The 17337-nt window shown below is 47.1% G+C and overlaps 5 protein-coding genes across 5 annotated transcripts; 3 read left to right on the top strand and 2 right to left on the bottom strand.

Annotated features, from left to right (window-relative positions):
- Positions 1-3815: 3815 nt before the first annotated feature.
- On the top strand, positions 3816-6452 carry K444DRAFT_626365 (uncharacterized protein; the record flags this gene model as incomplete). Its single annotated transcript, XM_024882634.1, has 2 exons — positions 3816-3887; positions 3942-6452. The coding sequence occupies 2 exons, from the start codon at positions 3816-3818 to the stop codon at positions 6450-6452; spliced, it is 2583 nt and encodes an 860-aa protein (XP_024740780.1).
- An 811-nt stretch (positions 6453-7263) lies between these two features.
- On the bottom strand, positions 7264-10823 carry K444DRAFT_660801 (uncharacterized protein; the record flags this gene model as incomplete). The annotated part of the gene is made up of 2 exons (XM_024886507.1): positions 7264-9296; positions 9802-10823. The coding sequence occupies 2 exons, from the start codon at positions 10821-10823 to the stop codon at positions 7613-7615; spliced, it is 2706 nt and encodes a 901-aa protein (XP_024740779.1). The 3' UTR covers positions 7264-7612.
- A 1748-nt stretch (positions 10824-12571) lies between these two features.
- K444DRAFT_626363 (uncharacterized protein) lies at positions 12572-13101 on the top strand (the record flags this gene model as incomplete). The annotated part of the gene is made up of 2 exons (XM_024882633.1): positions 12572-12815; positions 12869-13101. 2 exons carry the CDS (start codon positions 12572-12574, stop codon positions 13099-13101), a joined length of 477 nt encoding a protein of 158 aa, XP_024740778.1.
- Positions 13102-13245: 144 nt separating this feature from the next.
- On the bottom strand, positions 13246-16309 carry K444DRAFT_609474 (uncharacterized protein). Its single transcript, XM_024879581.1, has one exon. It carries the CDS (start codon positions 16222-16224, stop codon positions 13699-13701), a length of 2526 nt encoding a protein of 841 aa, XP_024740777.1. The 5' UTR covers positions 16225-16309; the 3' UTR covers positions 13246-13698.
- Positions 16310-16454: 145 nt separating this feature from the next.
- Positions 16455-16993, top strand: K444DRAFT_609472 (uncharacterized protein). The gene is made up of 3 exons (XM_024879580.1): positions 16455-16478; positions 16627-16711; positions 16823-16993. The coding sequence occupies exons 1-3, from the start codon at positions 16471-16473 to the stop codon at positions 16943-16945; spliced, it is 216 nt and encodes a 71-aa protein (XP_024740776.1). The 5' UTR covers positions 16455-16470; the 3' UTR covers positions 16946-16993.
- Positions 16994-17337: the final 344 nt, after the last annotated feature.

The raw sequence follows: 17337 nt of genomic DNA, 5'->3' as shown, positions 1-17337 counted from the left end.
TTGAATGGCCTCTTCTTCAAGGACACCAATAGGCCACAAGAGATTGCTGAAGGAGCCTCTAGTGGTGTTCAATTCTGTTCCATTTTCCATCAGCAGCCCCGATGAACGCCAGGGTCTCAAAACCACAACTGCTGCACCTGTTGCCAATTGCTCTGCAGAAAGCTCTGCCCCAGATCTACCTGCCGTCTAAGAGCCAATATCTTTGAAGAATGGTGTCTCATGCCTTCCCACTCTTTCGCCACTTGAGAACGGTTCGCCTGTATTGGACCACGGACAAGTCATTATGGGAGCTCCTGGGGTATCTCCATCATGCCTGGGGGTAATTCAGCGAGCGATATATGGAGCGGGAGGTCGATTCTTCTTTGTCTGTAACTGCCTTTGTTGAGCCTCGGGATAGTTTGTTTGATACTATTGTAAACAATGGGTTCTTTGAGAGGCATTTCACTTCCACGTTTCTTTGTCTTACTTCGCTGGGTTAATTCTACTTCTTCTCATTGCAGCGGCTGATTTCTGGAATCTCCAGAACGGAACCGCATCACAGAACATTCGCTAGCTAGGAATCACCCTTCAAATCAAATTCTCGGTAAATGTGAAGAATCATGATCAGAGAGCATGCCAAAATGAGCCAAGAAAATAAGCGAATTTACCCCTATTCAATTGCCGAAACTCACTTTCAATACAGCACACTGACCCCACACTCCGAGGTCTTTATAAAACGCTATAACTCTACTTTGCTTAAAACTACATTTCTTTGTCTAGGTCTCCTTATCTAAGAGTGACGGGGAAAGGAGAAAAGACTCGACGTCGTTCAAAGAACGCCCGGTTTTTGGTTCTGGATTACGTGACCTTTAAATTTCTATCAGAATGTGAAATTATATAGAGGACCTCTAATCTCACGAGCAGGCTTGGCAAAAATTCCTTAATTTCCGGTATCAATAGTATCGATACCAGTATCGATTCCCCGAACCCAATTCCCCCCTTTGATTGCAATTAACTTTAGAACCACTTCTCTTATAAGAAAACTTTTAGTAGCGCAAATACCCTACTTAATTTAGGCTTTCTATTTAGCTACTTATCTTATATTTTAGACTAAAACTCATCTTAATACGGCTATTTTAAGTAAAAATGAGCTTTCGAGATTTTCGTAAGGCTTGCTTATATATTTAGTATCTTGATAAGAAATATAAATACGGGGCTTAATTCTCTGAATACGAGAGCTATTTTGAATTTAAGATATTATTAACTTTTATTAATAATAGTAAGTAATTTTTTTAATAGAAAGACTAAAAATTAAAGAAATTATGTAATTATATATTATTATATAATTTAAATAATAAAAGAAAGAGTTAATTTTTGGGGTAAGAATCGATTCTGGTACCGATACTATCGATTCCTTACGATGCCTGACTAATACCTCTACTATTGATACCGGTATCGATGCCTCGGGAATTTTTGCCAAGCCTGCTCACGAGGCCCCAAAAAATTACCATACACGACGTAATCATCAAAGGCATCCAGGCTTGTCTTCACTGTGTCATTCAGCATTCAGATCATACTCAACTTCGCCGCCAGCCTAAGAGTTGGGAAAGTTACTCCAGAGAGTGTGGTTTGCGGATCCAGCATTGAAGGCGTAACGCCCTCAGAACCGAGCGTGTAAAAATCGGTCGCCCAGATCTCCCGGAACAAACGCATAGAGAAGTTTCAGATCATGTAGCATTTGACCGAGTTAGGGGAGAATATTGCATAGCTTATCAAGTTCTCTACGGGAATAGCAAGATCTTGGGAGGAGGAAGAGGGTGAAAAGCATGAGTTGCCGAGCTGGGTTCCGGAGAGCTGGGCAAAGAGAATCTGCAAGGCCACGCGACCAAAGGTAACTCGTGCTCTGGCTACATAGCCCCCCGATCTCGAAGATAATGCTCAGGCTCGCTCTGCTCAAGAATGCACCAGTTGTGTCTCGAAAATCATGAGGTTGAAGAACGAGCTGGTAGCTGCCATAGAGGATTGGCCAGCGGCAGGACGCAAGCAGCTAGAAAGAAGCAGGACCTAGAGGATGAATTGATGAAGGCATAGGAAGACTATCGGACAAATGTGAAGGCATTAGAAGTTGAGCTACTCTAGGCTACTTGGAAGAATGGCTAGCTACTATCTAGGATAAAACGTTGGTGTTGGAGTGGAGCTTGCACAGGATACGGTCACCACGGGCCGAGAGCTTCATGTGCACAGCTCGTTTCATCAGACTGTTATATTGGAGTATGATGGGGCAACAAGACAATACGTTTGAGGCGCTTACCTTGAACTCTCAGTCAAGGGTACGCACCCCGATCTTGAAGGGGAAGTTTCTCGGCTAATCTCGCCTTTCATAGGCCCAACCAGCCAACAGCGATTAATTATCAATCTTTTGTCGATTGTTCTTTGTTTCAGATCCTTCGGGTGCTTGAGCTGCTTTTGTTTGTGCTGATACGGACAAAGCGGCATTGAGAGGATGGTTCCTCTACCTTGTTTCCACTACATGCTTGTGTCTGTGGATTGTTTCTATTTCGCTCACAATGCAGAACAAAGATCATGTCTTTCCCCCAATCACTTTTACTTATGCTAATAGAGCTTCAAGCTTCTATAACTGAGATAGAGAGCAGGAACACTAGGCACAACGAGCCATGTATCATAACTGAAGTCCTTAGCCTCTTTAAATCCTGCTCCCGGAAAGAAATATCACATAATAAGCTATGAGCGTGTAGTCATGCCAAAGAGCATTACCTCTGTTTCATTTGATCACCTCCTGTGGCTCCAACAATCTTCACTCGCCCCATCATCCACTTCCTCACCCAGATATTCTTAACATCCAACTTCTATGAAAAATGGGATCTTTTCATCTTATCCTTGTTCTGCAAGTGAGGGAGAACATGGATCCATGCCCGCGCCCTTTTAAGGGGGATAAATTTTATTAATTTATGGATGCGAACTACATGGTGCAGTTTATCCCCCCCCACACGGGGATATATACTCTGAGTCTGAGGCAGTGTGTCAAAGGAATACTCAAACTACTTAAGTTACTTAAGTATATACTCATTGAGTATTGAGTAGAGTATAAGTAGCCCCTCCATGACTAAGCTTAAGTAGAGTAGAGTAGACTACTTAAGTAGTTTAACTACTCATCACGTGGTTTATTTTATTAAATATCTCTTTTTATATTATAAATACTATTTAATTCTTTTCTTTATTATCTTTCTCTACCTTTATTATCTTTTTTACTACCTAAAATTCCTTTAATACTACTTATTATACTAGTAAAAATTAATATAGTAATCACGTGTTATTTAATACATGTGACTTCTAAATAATAAATCAAAGATAAAAGGAATATATGGGGCTTATTTTGACTTCTACTTAACTCTTGGATATAATATAACCTTTTAAAGTAAGCTTATAGCTAATAAATAAGTCGGGGGACTCCTTTATAAGGATACGTGCTTGCACGTGACTCACTACTTAAGTTACTTAAGTATATACTCAATGAGTATTGAGTAGAGTATAAGTAGGACATATTTTGGCTGAGTATAGTATGAGTAGGACCCACTACTCTACTCTACTCTACTCATTTGATACACTGGTCTGAGGTCTCATGAACTCTTTTCTTCAACAACTTCCACCATCTGGACACCGCATCACAGCAATCGGCATCTCCCAACAGCAATCTTAGTCCTCTTTGCCCAACAACCTTCAAGTACTCGATAATATTTGAGCACAACCTCAGTTAGGAGACAGCACCACTTCGAGAGCGCATCGAAATCTCAATACGTATCTGCCATACCGCTACGATGCCTGGTGAGCGCAACATGGAAGAAAGCCAGATCGGCGCAATGAAACACTTATCAACCATTCCTAAGAAGGTAAGTCTCTTGCCTATGAAACAAGGTATTGCAGAAACGCTAATCATGACACAGGACTACGAGTCTCCTTCGTCGCCTTCGACAATGAAGCAATCTACGGACAGCAAACAGAAAGAGACAACTTTCGTCGATATTCAACCAGAAAAATACACCACACCCCCAATCCTTCCGGATTGGTGCTTCTCAAATCTCGGAAGCTTTTACAATCCAGCCGCTTTTTCGATGCCATTTGGGGCAGGTATTGAACAGACCTACCTTGGTGCGAGCCCAAATCCTTCCCAACAAGTACCAGGAAACTGGAATCCAGACATGGGTCCAGTTTGTCCCCTCTTACCTCAAGAGGGAAGCATCCCAAATGCATATTCTTTTGCAGACAGCTATCAACACCCATCAACATTTCAGCAAGCTGAGGCAGTTTGTCCGAATCCAGACATGAGTCCAGTCTATAACTTCTTACCTCAACAGGGAAGTATGCCGAATGCATATCTCTTTCCAGACAGCTATCAGCAATCCTGGCCCTTCCAGCAGGCAAATTCAGTACCTTGGTTCACGTCACCTGATTCGTCGTTTGGAATGAATTCGACCACTTCAAACATCCCCTCAATTATCACTTCTACACCCATTGCTTCCCAAAGTACTACTCCTATCTCACATAATGAGTATGACTCCACTATGGATATACCAAAGCCGCAATGGGATGTCCAGATCACCGCGGAGGTGCCTGACGCAAGCAGTGAAAGAAATAAACAGCACTGGAGCACCGACGAGACGAAGGGTGGTCTCGTCGCTGCTGCCAGACATTTCAATGCTAAGGAAGCTAACGAGGCAACTGAGAAACTCATTCAGGCTCTCAGACAACAAGGGATATTGAATTGTGATTTTCAGAAGAAGTCCGATGACCTCCGCACCAAGCCGCTCCAGTATTCTCGAGCTCGGGCTGGTTCGGAGAGCAACCTCAAGAAATTGCAAGAGCAAGAAGATGATGTCGACAAATTTCGGGATCTGGAGGAGCGCCTCGTCCAAGCCGCCATCGATCGAGATCTTGCCGAGGGCGACCTCAAGACAGAATTACAGGTGAGCGTGGATAAGGCCAGCGATCTCGAAGAGAAGCTGCACAAAACTCTTGGAGATCAAGAAACATTGCGACAGGAGCAACAGAAGAGCAGCGGGAAAATTGACGAGCTGCAAGCCAAGGTACTTCAGACTGCTCGAGACCAATTGTGGGAGAAACAAGCACTCAAAAGAGAACAAGATGATTCTTTGACTAAGATCAGTGATCTCAAGACCATGCTAGGCCAGGCTGTTGCTGAAAAATACAGTCTGGAAGGTCAGCTCGAGACGGAGCAGGAGAAGAACAACACCCTGGCAAATGATGTTGACAATTGGTTGCTTCAATCCGATCGAGTTCGGGAAGCTTACAGTGACCTCCAGAAAGAATACAAGAAAACTCTCGAGAAATTCGACGATCTCGAAGAAAAGCTGCGTCAGGCTGCCCTTGACCAACTGAATTTTGTTGGTCTGGCCAAGGAACATAACAAGGCTCCCGAGACTGTCGATGAGTTGCAGGCAAAGCTGCTTCTTGCCACACAAGAGAAGAACGCTTTGGAAGATAAAATGGAAAAGGAAGAGCAATTTGGTAGCAAGGACACCGAAGAATTTGAAGTTGAGTTGCTCAATGATCCTGAGCCAGAGGCTGTGCTGGATTATAAATTGAGCAGTAAAGGTCACGCAGCATTGCTTTCCGAGGGCCCAGCTACCACACAAGATACCTTCAACCATTGCGTTGACAATTTCTTTGCGGAGCCAATCCAAACAACAAACGAGCCGCAGCCAGGCGACTGCATCTATTGTGCGGATGACAATTGCGATGGAGACTCCCATGCATCGGTGAGAGAGCACAACCTTCATAGTACCGACACCACCGACAGCATGGACATCCAGGGATCATCCGTTAGCGAGGAAAGCTTTACCTCCGAGGCTACACTTCAAGACACCACCTGTTCCAACGTTGAAGATAGTGAAGACTCATCAGCCTTTGCTTGTACTCCTGAGGTCGAAGACAACAACTGCGGTGATCAACCCCAATCTGCCGTTGTCACCCCTTCTGACAATGAACCTGGGCCAACTATCCTTTGGGGAATTCTTTCACAGGAGCCGATTATTCCTTACAATAATGCGGGGTCCCAAATTACTGGCAGTGATGCCCAGGTGGTGCAACCCGAGTTCCCAGAGTTCCCAGAGCCTTCCGCATATACAAAATCGTCCGCTCCTGTCACTGTAGAAGGCTTTCCGTTCCTCTTTGTGTTGCTCGCGGTCTTCATCGCCTCTCTCAGTTGGTTTGTAGGATCGAGAATCGACGGATTCGATCTTGCAATCTCACTTGCACTGTTTACGTACTTCACATCTGTCCTTCATGAAACCGAAGGCCAAGGAACTGTTGCCGCTCCCACAAACATGCCAGCATTCGCTGATACACCGCCTGTCAACATTGCAAATCTTCAAGTGGTGCCAATTCAGAGCCGGCTGCTCCTGCCTCATCACCGCTGGTGCCTCAGAGAAGAATGACATTGAGAAGGCGGGACAGATTATCTTAACCTTACTTAGCGCTTCCGGGATGGCGCCTCTGAGCGAACTGCACTTTAGAGTAGAAAGATACACAAACCACTGAATGAGGGGTCAGATGATGTTGAGGTGTTATCAGCATTATCAGCAAAGGTGGTTGGGTTCGTATTTGAGATAAATCCCTGGAACAGGAGTCTACTACTATTGATTTTTGATGAGATTTGATGCTTGGTATTTATGATTGGGTTGTATGTTTACCCTTTGACGAAGAGATCTTATTTGATTAGGAGGTTGGAGTCTGCCCACGTGTGACGTGAAATACGAATAGAGCAATGTTATTGGCCTAACGCAGGCGTGGAGCTTTTATTTGCTATTCCCGCTCTTCCTGCTTATCTATGGTGGTTAGACTAGAAGAGTCTGATGACTTAGTATTTCTTGCACATAAGCATTAGTGTGGGAGACAGTCTCACAGAACAAAAATCATGAATGATAGCGCTTCTTGACCAATTTGCCCAAGTAAGAAGATCTGTGCGTGAATGTCTACGAAAGGAGATTTAGGTCAGTTTTCTACGTGAACCTGGCTGGTTCTGGATACTTATCTATAGACAATTTATCCAAAGTATAGCATCTTTAGCGGCTAGCCATCAAAATTCTAGAACGAGAGCCACCTCGGCTTGGAAATTTACGTAAATACTCCAAAATGGCTGGGAACATCGAAATTAGTCCAGTTTCACATTCTGTTGTTCATCTGAAATTCTGGAATTAATTTGATAAGTGGTGAGCAAGTCACATCCTTCCAGGAGAAAATATTTCACAGTAATCATGAATTGCGAGTACTGAATCTGTCTGCAAATAGTGGCCAGCTATGCTCTGCCAAGCCAAGAATGAAACACAAGCCACTTGTCCAAGTAAGCCCAAACGAAAGCCACTCCTCCTCGCCAACCAATTTCGGGTGGACCTAAAAGAAAGCACAGGCCGCTAACGTAGCCAGCTCAAGTAAGAGACCATCAGGCACTAAATCTAGTAACCCCAATGAAAAGTACCACCTGCCATCTTTTAGCAGGTCCAACTAAACATCAGCCACAGTTGTCCCCAGATACTCCAACAAATACCACTAATCCACGCATCAACCAACTCTATAATCCACCGTAACCCTCAGTATCTCATGCAGCATTCTTCTCCACGCTGTTACACAGCCAGCCAGTCCATCTGTTCCATAGAGACTGCGCTACTGGTACAGCTTCTGGTGATGGATCCTGCTCAACCTTTGGAGGCGCAACAGCTTCGTCCTTTTCAAGAGAGTGCACTGAAGGCTGCTGACAAGGAATTCGACAATCTGCTAGCGTCGGAATATGGGTAATCGGCTCACTCAAAAGGTCATCAATGACCTTTGCCGGGTCCGGAATGAGGGCGTCGAATTTCTTTCGGATATCCTTCAGCATCCTAACATTGTGCTCCGGGAACATGGGAGAACGCTCCATAGCTCGACGACACAGGTCTGCACTCGCCTTCTCTTTTGCAACTTCAACCTTCAAGGCGTCGATAGTCGTAGTTTTCTTCCGCAGGATGTCTTGCTCTCCTCGGAGTATTGTCTCCGCCTGCTGAGTAGCTTTCCTAGACTCCTCCAACTCGCCAAATGTTCTTGCCTGGATCTCCAAAACTTCCTTGAGTGTCTTTTCATGAGAGTTGAGCTCCTTCTCCATGCTTTTGATTTTATCGTCCATTCCATCAGCCTTCCTGGACTTCTTCTCCAGTCTGCTATTGTCACTTCTGAGGATTTCGTTCGCATTCCGGAGACTTGTGATGATGCCCTCAATATTATCTCGATAATATTCCAGATAGACTATGCGACCATTTGCGTGATGGAGCTGAGTATACGCTGCTGTGAGCTGATCTTTCGTCTGGGGAAGGGCTCGGCGTTCGCGATCAATTAGAGCTCCGGTCTTGGGATCGATCGACGCCTTGAAGTCTGCAATCTCCTTCTTATAATTCTCAATTGCTTCTTTGAGCTGCTGAATCTCGTTCTCCTGGCGGCTGATTATCAACTTGGTCATTACATCGACGAGATGCGGAAGCCTGGAAGGCAAGCACCAAATCTCACTGGCCATTGGCTCGCTTGAAGCTGGGAGAATCTGGCTGGGCTGTACGACGTTGTGCTTGGAAGGTTGGGACAACGAATTGGTATAATCATCTGTTTCTCCGGCATTGTCCTGCAGCAGGTAGGGCAATCGAAGTTGCGAAGGAGTATGTGACTGTCTCCGATTGTTCTTGATTGGCTTGCCGACTTTTGAAGTGGAGCCTAGGACCCGCCCTTGACCGCCCCTCGCCAGTGCGGATGCCTTGAATTCAGAGGTTTGCCCTTTGTTGCGCGGAAGTGGGACTTCATTGCCCAATGTTGGTTGGGACATTTGAAGACTGTGGGTCGGGTTGGCCGCCTCATCCTCCTCAGACTCATCATAGTCTTCCCAAGCAGACTCCTCATTTTTTCGGCGCATCCTATCAAATTCGGCCTGCATATTGTTGACCTTCTTCTCTTGCTGAAAGGCACGTTCGGGCTCTTCATCCTTCTTGTTGTTGTTGAGCTTGGTGTTCGCCTTCTTCTTCTGGATATTCGTCTTTCCCACCGTATGCTCGCCTAGTTTAGCTTGGGATGATGATAGCTGTGATTGAACATCGGTCTTTTCATTCTCGTGTGCTCGCTGAGCTTCATTCTTTTCAGCCACAGTCCGATCCAATTGCGCCTGGACATTCTCCACTTGTGCTTGCAAAGTCTGGATCGTTGCATCGCGCTGACTGATTGTCCCCTGGAGATTTTGGATATTGGTCTGGACGGAAGACGAGTAAGAACTAGCGTCCCTCTCGTACTGGGCAATCGTTGCGTCGCGCTGGTTGATTGTCCCCTGGAGTTTTTGGACATTTGCCTGTGTTGAACTAGCTAAAGTAAAGCTAGGGTCACGTGCTTGCAATGTAAACCAAGTAAACGATACTGAATTGACTGCTGTTCTACAGTGGTAAGTAGCCCGTATATATATAGCCCTGAACCCCCTAAGTCACATGTACTAAATCCCTATGCCAGCTGAACCGATTACAGCTATACAGGGTATTCCAGCCGTACATGGTATTCCAGCTATACAGGGTATTCCAGCCGTACAGGGTATTCCAGCTATACAGGGTATTCCAGCCGTACAGGGTATTCCAGCTGTACAGGGTATTCCAGCTGGACAGGGTATTAAGCTAGTGCACAGCCCCATGGCGTTCGGTTCCAGGGCTTACTAAGCCTATTAGGGGCCTCAGGCCCCTAATTTCAACAGCCTGGAAGGAAGACGAGTAAGACCCAGCGTCTTTCACGTACTGGGCGATTGTTGCGTCGCGGGTCTGTATGGTGGAACGGGAGGACTCAAGGAAGGTATTTTGAATGGCGTTGGTATCTTGGAGGGAGGCGACGGTACTTTCGAGTTGAGAAATTTTGGTCAGTCGCTCAGCGCACACTCGCCGCGCCTCGGTCAAGTCGTTCTGACGCTGCATTTTGTCTTGATTCATCTGCTGAATCTTTATCCGCTCTTGTTTCAGTTCCTTTTCGTAAGAATCGGCGCGTTCCATTTGGGTTATCGCATCGTGTTCAAGATCTGCAATGCGGTCCCGATCTGCCGCCCGTTCCTCCTTGACCGCTTCACCGCCAGCAGCCTTCAACTTGGATACCAATTCCCGGAGTGTCAAGATCTCTTTCTCCGACCACTCAAGATAATCCTCGGCCTTATAATACTCGGATCCAGCGTCTCCCAAGTCGGCTTTGGTAGCCACAATAGCTTTATCAAGTCTCTCCGTGAATTCATCAAGAATCCCTCGCACGGTGGAACATGTGCATAGGACTGCTTTGGTATTCGCAGCTTCGTATTTCTCTTCCAATATAGCGTACTTCTTCTCCATGTCGGCAAACATCTTTTTCGTCAATTTCTTCGGCTCATCGACCTCCATATCATTCTGTGACGCTGAAGTCGAGTCATTGGGAATTGGATCGGGCCGTGCCGGTGTGTCTTGTCCCAGTTGGTGCTGCAGGTTATTTGGGTTCTCCTTCTTTACCTGCAACTCGCTTTCAAGTTTTTCAATTCGAGCTTTAGCTTCGGAATATTTGTCTTCGTGTGTGCTGTTCTGCTCGTGGAGTTCTAAAATCGTGTCGGCGGCACCCTCGATGAAATCTTCCGGACCAAGATCTACAAATTGCTCCCTACAGTCAAGTTTTTCCATTGCGGCTTCAATCTTTTTGATTAGGGAGATATATTTTGGCTCTCTGGGAGTTGCAATGGCCCTTGCAGCTATTGCTGGTGGCGGGTGAGTGACGCCGTCGGCATCTTTGTAGCCACCGAAATCGGCCATGACGCTGACCAACGGATCGTCCCACGTCGTAGAGACAAGTCGTTGAGTTGATTTTTTGAGGAGGAAGGGAATACGTTGAGCTCACGTGCTTAAGCGCGTATGTGGCGAGGGTTGGTTGTGGAAGGAGGAGGGTGATGGGTTGGTCAAGTTTGCTGAAGAGCGCGAAAGAGTGTGCCTTAGCGACCTCGAGTTGCAAATGCGGCGCAAAAGAACGGTCGATGAATGTATGTACCGAGACACGGGATGGCGTGTGAAAGCAATCCCGTGCGGAGCGTAAGAGCGTATGCGGTATGCGTTGGTGACGGCAGGAAGAAGGTGTTGGGGTCGAAGATGTGGGAAATCGGGAAAGCTCTCGCGGTTGGCGGGGTCTGCTTTAGCGCCCTCGACTTGCAAAAGCGAAGTGATTCATAGTGTCTCATTCACTTTTTCACCTTGCGTGGAGGAAAGTTAAGAGATGCACGTCGGCTCGGTAAATAAACACGGGCCGTGATATCCGCTTGGAATAACTTCACGAAATATGCGGACAGAGGGATGATTCACTCTAGGAGGCAAGTTGAGTAAAATTAGGGAACTTTAGCAACAACGAGTGTCTTTGCTTTGATTGATATTGTGTTGTAGTGCAACTTGCAGGAAGTGAGGTTGGAAGAGTGAGACAGGGGCTCGCTTAATCTTACCTTTGTTAAGCCTGCAGCTGTAAGAATGCCACTGATTATTCACCACAGCATCGAGGGTTTCACATGGAAGCGGAGTGGCTCTCGAATGGACCTGGGCTACTGATTTTGTAGTTGTTTTGTAGTCTAGCTACTGAAAGGAAAGCAAAGCCAATTACAAAAACCTCCGACGCAACGTATCTCTGCATAGAAAGGTACTCCACCTTCCAGTCCTCAAAGAGGCAAAAGACTTGAGAATTAAACAAACAGAGAATCCAATATGTATGCCAGATCACATATGATCCATTCCAATCTCCTATCAATGGAATAGAACACCAACCCTCAAGCCCATAGTCTACTGCATAAGCTTCGTCGTAGCCCGCAATCAGGCGCCGGAAGCAAGTTTTCTCAAGATGACGCAGTTCAGTGAGAATATGAAAGTCAGTAGTCGGCATGATATACCGCTTGAAAGTACTGGATGTGAAGTTGGGCTGCAAAGTCGTGTGAGATCAGCTTTAGGATCTGAGAAGAGGCTGAAACTTGGAAAACCATCTGTAGCCTGTAGGTTTGTAACGTTGTTAGATAGAAGCACTCCCAAAGCTACCAGTTGCATTCAGAAATGGTCACAATAGTAGCGCAAGATGAAGCGGACAGTCAGGACAACCAGAAAAATATGAGCAAAAGCATCCTCGCGAACTCAGAACACCCGTCCAAAACTGGAATGCGCGTGTCTCACCGGCGGCCTGCTCCTCAATAGCTACTTCACGACCCTAAGAAGGAAATTGTCTGTCGTTTTGGCCACCTAGGTACTCCTTGTCAACCTTGCTCCATTCTGGATATGTAATCGGACAATTTTGCGGTAGTTCGTGATTTCGAGGGTCTCGTAAAGAGCCCGAAAAATCTCGCATTGGCTCTTTGGGAGAATGTGAAGAGTTTTACCGGTATATTCGTAGGTGTCTGTGGCCCAATTTTTGGAAGGGGTATTCATGAAGTGATCATGGAAGGGACTGAGGTCAACGCCGGAAGCAAATTCTTCTGCGGAGATGAGAACAGCTAGCACGGATGGGAGCGGGCTTATGACTGATAGGGAAAGAATATATGACGGCCGGATACATAGCGCATCAAGCTGTAGCCCAACCACTTGGGTCTAAACCGGTCAAGATCTGGCTCAACTCGGATTCAGCTCTGCGAGATGCTGTGATATTTCAAGAAGGGGCTCAGGCGGAGGCCCGAGACGGTTTGCGCGGCATTGGCGAGAACAGCAACCAAGAAGCAGAGGATATAAAGAAGGCAGAGCGACTTGATTTGGACCTTCCAGCTCCGGCTTGGTGGTGGCAGGGACGTTGGTCGTTTAGCGAGGAACACAGAACTCTCCAGGAAAGTAATGTATTTAAGATATTCAGATCTGCTGCGTCGCTTGTGGTAATGCTTCAGATCCATGCTTGGTGGTAACTGGTATTCGACTTGTTGAGTCCCAAGAAGGCGATCGAGATTGGGCTCAACGTGACTTGGAGAGGTTTGACGCCGACGAGGCCGTGGGGCAGCGCAGGAGTTATGGTGGCAGACTGAGATTGGCGATAGGGCCACGAAGTCAAACCAACGGTGCTGTCGCCGTAAAGATGTGGTAGTGTAAGCAGTCGTGCTGTGAAGACAACTCGATGCACGTTGACTCCAGAGGACTGAGAATCGAAGCAAGAAAGTGGGGCGTCTGCGTGAGAGTTCAGCAGATGTTGTAGAAGTTGCCTGCGACGCTGAAAGTATGTTCTCTTTACCATTTTGACATGTTGGGAATTAGAACATTCCCGGCTTCGCAATTCACCGTTGCATCAAGAGTCGAAGATGAACAATATAGCGGTCACGCGAGAGACTTGTCTCCGAGAGCAGCTTTGAATGTTTGCACTTCTCCAAATCGAGCTGAAACGTCTGAAAAGTTTTGTGAGAAGAGCTTTAAAGAACATGGGGGTTCTGAATGGCCTTGTCAAGCATCGTAAAGTAAAGCCGAGTCAGGAGCAGGAGGAGCGGGTGTGAACGAGACCAAAACCTGATGCCATGGAAGGGGCTGCAACTTCAAAGTGGTGAGAAACGATGAAAGAGAATTGCTAACGTGTCTGTCAATCCTTCATCCGCAATTGACTGTAATATTATCATACTTGCATAAACAGGATTCCCATTCATAATATGTTGACCTTTAGGGCCATTTCAAAAATCCACTCTTTACTTCTAAGCTAAGCAAGCTCAGGCACCAAGGAACGCACTCTCTTTGCATCCAGCCTCTTATTCCACCTCCTTACAACTCTCCTCCACCTCATCAGTGCCATTTCATTGACAAGTCTGGGCAGGTCTACGGCAGTAAAATACTCCTCGCCTAAGGCACCATCGATCTGCTTTGCTAAAAGAGCTATCTTGCCATTCAATATAGCCCTGGCGGTGCGATTGTATCGTCGATTCGATCTGCCAGGCCCATAGTACGTGATGAGGCGATTAAAAATGGCGCTTCTGACGCATGTCCCATCAATGTAAACGCCGTGCTGACTCAATTGCTTCAAAAGAGTGATGCCTGATGTGACGGTGTGAAGGGCATTTGATCTGATCATTGGACCTCTGCCTTGCCGAAATTCCTCGAGATTTAGCTTTCGATGTTTGAGGTTGTGGATAAAGCCCCACTCGACGATGGCTTTCTGGAGAGGGGCATTGAAGAGCATCCTTAGGGGATGGAGATGATGAGATGTTGGGACTTGCGCAGGAATGCGGTAACGGCGCGGTGGCCAGACAGAGGGTGCGACTGGGCCATACCAGGCTGCAAGCTCGCGACAGAGGTTCTGCAGGTCATCAAAGCGCCCAGCCATGCCCAGTCGACGAATGATCTCTCGCCAGTGAATAATTGGGACGAAGCTTCCGGATTTCATAATACGTTTCAAGATTGCGATCGCTGTGTTCGTGTCGTCCCCGTTCTTATCAGTTGCTCTGTGCCACATTCCTTTTTGGGTCACCGGTCGGTGGCCAGCCCGCCGTGGACGAAGAGAACATCGTATAATATGAGCGATGGATTTGGATGTGACGGGTGTTCCAGCAATCTGCATGTCGGCCAACATGTCCATTATTGCTCCTCTGCTGCCCACGGCCACGTGGTAACGAAGGACGATATTGCTTTTCTCCATATCAGGAGACTTGCTGACAAGGGATCGGAGTGTCAATGTTCGTCTATATTGTGTCCAGTCCTTGGCTCTTGCATAGGTTTCGAGGAGAGATTCCTGCAAATCGCCATCCTCGAGTGCCTCAGGGTGCTGGTCACTGCTGAGCAGCCATTCGAGAAGGTCGGACTTCCTATTCCTGGCAAAGGTTTCAACTGCCCGGGCAAATAGAGAATTTCCTGTAGATATTCCTAGATCCCGTAGTTGAGCGATGCGAATAACAACTGCCTTCGTATCTGGATCACGCAGAGCTATCGCCTGCAAGGAGAGTGGACCAATTTCCTGGATGCCGAGAGCATGGACAGCGTTGATGGCAACGTCTAATGATACCCACCGGGTTGCAAACCATCGAGCCCCCAAGCTATCGTTGTACTTCTTCACTGAGATATTGAATGATTTGCCATGAACAAGATTCATTATCTCTCTTGAAATTTTGGTTTCCTTTTCCAATTCATTCAACATGGTTGACGCAAAGGAAACACCAGCACCAACAAGGCTTCGTGTGACCCTCCAGGCATTATGGCGATCATACATAGCCAGGAAGTGGACCAGAGGCTCGACCAGCTTTGACGATTCAGGTAAGTCTCCACGGCTGATAAAGAAGATATGCCAATTCACAGCACCCTTGAAATCCTCTCGCTGGCAGAGAAGAGGGATGACCCTCGAATAAACATTCCGGTGCTTGTTAAGAGTGTAGATCCTTCTCAGAGCTTTCATATCACCATGGTTGAATGCCACGTAGCGGCACATTTCTGCAAAAAGCTTGGAACCTGGGGGGTGAAGCTTGAACAGTCGGTGGTGCCATTTTTGCGCGTAAGCCCCCTGCCCATTGACCAGAAAGTGTTCGATAATAGAGACGTAAAGTCTTGACCACCTTTCACTGGTGTCGCGTAACATTCTATCGGCATATGCGCACACTTCATCCAGTACAGTACAGTCTTGGAATCCTAGAGCAAGAAACTCGGGCCAGAACTTTCCTGCCAAAATCCCCTTCGTAGGCAAGTGCAGATTCCTCTTCCGGACGGCGTTCCAAAAGGTCAAGACTCCTTGTGGTCCGTGAATTCTTTTCCTGTATTCCAAGAGACATGCCCATAGCCGGAAATCTTCTTTGTATCCATTCCGATCCAGGAGCCTTGGTCTGCCTGCTACTGGGACCGTATCCAAATTTGATTCAAATTCAAGCTGCTCGTGCGTGAAAAGACTCTCTTCCCAGTACTGATTCTTCGCTGATGAAAGTCCAGCCCAGGGTTTTCGCAAAGTTTGGAGAGAAGAAGAGGATGTCGGTGTCGAAATTGGAAGCAGGCTGGGTTCGGTGTCGTATATTGGAACTCCGCTTGGTCGGCGCGTAGGCTCATCTTTCTCCTTTGCATCGTAATCCTCATCCTCCACTCCTCGAGCAACAGCAGCTATGCTAGCATAGCGGTGGCAAGCAGAGCCCCTCTCTCGTGATAATCCCCGTATTCTCTTGGCCGGCGCATTCGCTGTAGGGGCCCCAACCAGATACCCCAGAAACTCGAGGGAAGAAGGCCTTGAAAGAAGCCGCTGCAATGCAGGACCCATCTTGCCGCTTCACCGATGCCCAATTGGCGTAGTCGTGGTCTCGTATTTCCATTGCATCTCTCTGTTCGCTGCGTGCCGTGTTGGCTTTGTCGACTGTGAAGATGAAATTCAAAGGTTGAGGTTGGAAGCTTAGTCACCCTTCGCGCTAGTGCCGGTTCTCCAAGGTCAAGCTCCAACATCGAACCATCGTTCACGACGACATCGGAACCTCCCTCAGTCACATCAGTCCTCTACAATACAGTCGCAATGGCAGGGTACATATCAATTGCTCTCTACACTACCCTTGATCATCTCTCCTGCCGCTCCTGAAGTTTCCGGCTCGGTGGGAGAGGATGTTTGCCAGTCCCGGAATGGCCTCACTTCCTCCAGCGAGAACAATTGCTAACAGGTCCTTCTGCATAGCTTCGTCAATCGCGAAAACCGTGTTCCTCACTACCAAAAACTGTTCCAAGAAGGTGGACGACACTCTGTCCGTCAATGGAACCAGGTACGCTTCCCCTCACCAATACTGCTCCGCCAAGGCTCCCTCGTCGCGGCCAGATTAGAAGGAGGCTAAATACGAGGGGAATGGATTGCTAACGGTGGAATTTGATCCCAGACTCCTAAGAGCAAGATTCTTCTCAGGCCGTACTTGGTTATCCTATTCGGTGGCTTTGCTGGGTCGATGTACATGATGGGCCGAATGGTGCTGGGACACAAGACCTGGTTTGGCAAGGGATAGATGGTGAGACCCGAGATGGGATATCCGGTTGATGTGGTCGCTGCTTGGAGGTGGCAATAGAGGATTGCGGGGAGGTGGGATTCAGGTGTATAATCAATTCGAAGAATAGAATTTCTCATCAGACCACTTTCCGGAAGTGTGCTTTGCATGCATGGCCAGGAAGACGTCAGAGGATCATGGTGAGTATACAGAGAGACTTGAAGTGTTGTTTCCGTGACATCCGTTGAGGTTGCCGAAACTAGAGGCTTAAAATACAGGTGAACTCACGAAGCCCGATCTGGCTGGATGGTGTGAGGAAATGCAGACCCCATATGCAGAACCCAAATCCTGGGAATATCACTTCTGCGACCCCATCCGCCCCTCTCCCAATCACTTATCCTACATATCTCTCC

Source organism: Hyaloscypha bicolor (assembly GCF_002865645.1).
Source record: "Hyaloscypha bicolor E unplaced genomic scaffold K444scaffold_47, whole genome shotgun sequence".
Lineage (NCBI taxonomy): Eukaryota > Fungi > Ascomycota > Leotiomycetes > Helotiales > Hyaloscyphaceae > Hyaloscypha > Hyaloscypha bicolor.
The sequence above is the reverse complement of the archived record's forward strand: the minus strand, read 5'-3'. Positions and strand labels throughout refer to the sequence as shown.

What these genes read in the sequence shown, in the direction of transcription:
- K444DRAFT_609474 (XM_024879581.1), bottom strand. Translation starts at nt 16,224, where the DNA reads ATGGGTCCTGCATTGCAGCGGCTTCTTTCAAGGCCTTCTTCCCTCGAG.
- K444DRAFT_609472 (XM_024879580.1), top strand. An exon ending in CTGTCCGTCAATGGAACCAG is followed by an intron (nt 16,712 to 16,822) that starts GTACGCTTCCCC and finishes ATTTGATCCCAG; the next exon opens with ACTCCTAAGAGCAAGATTCT.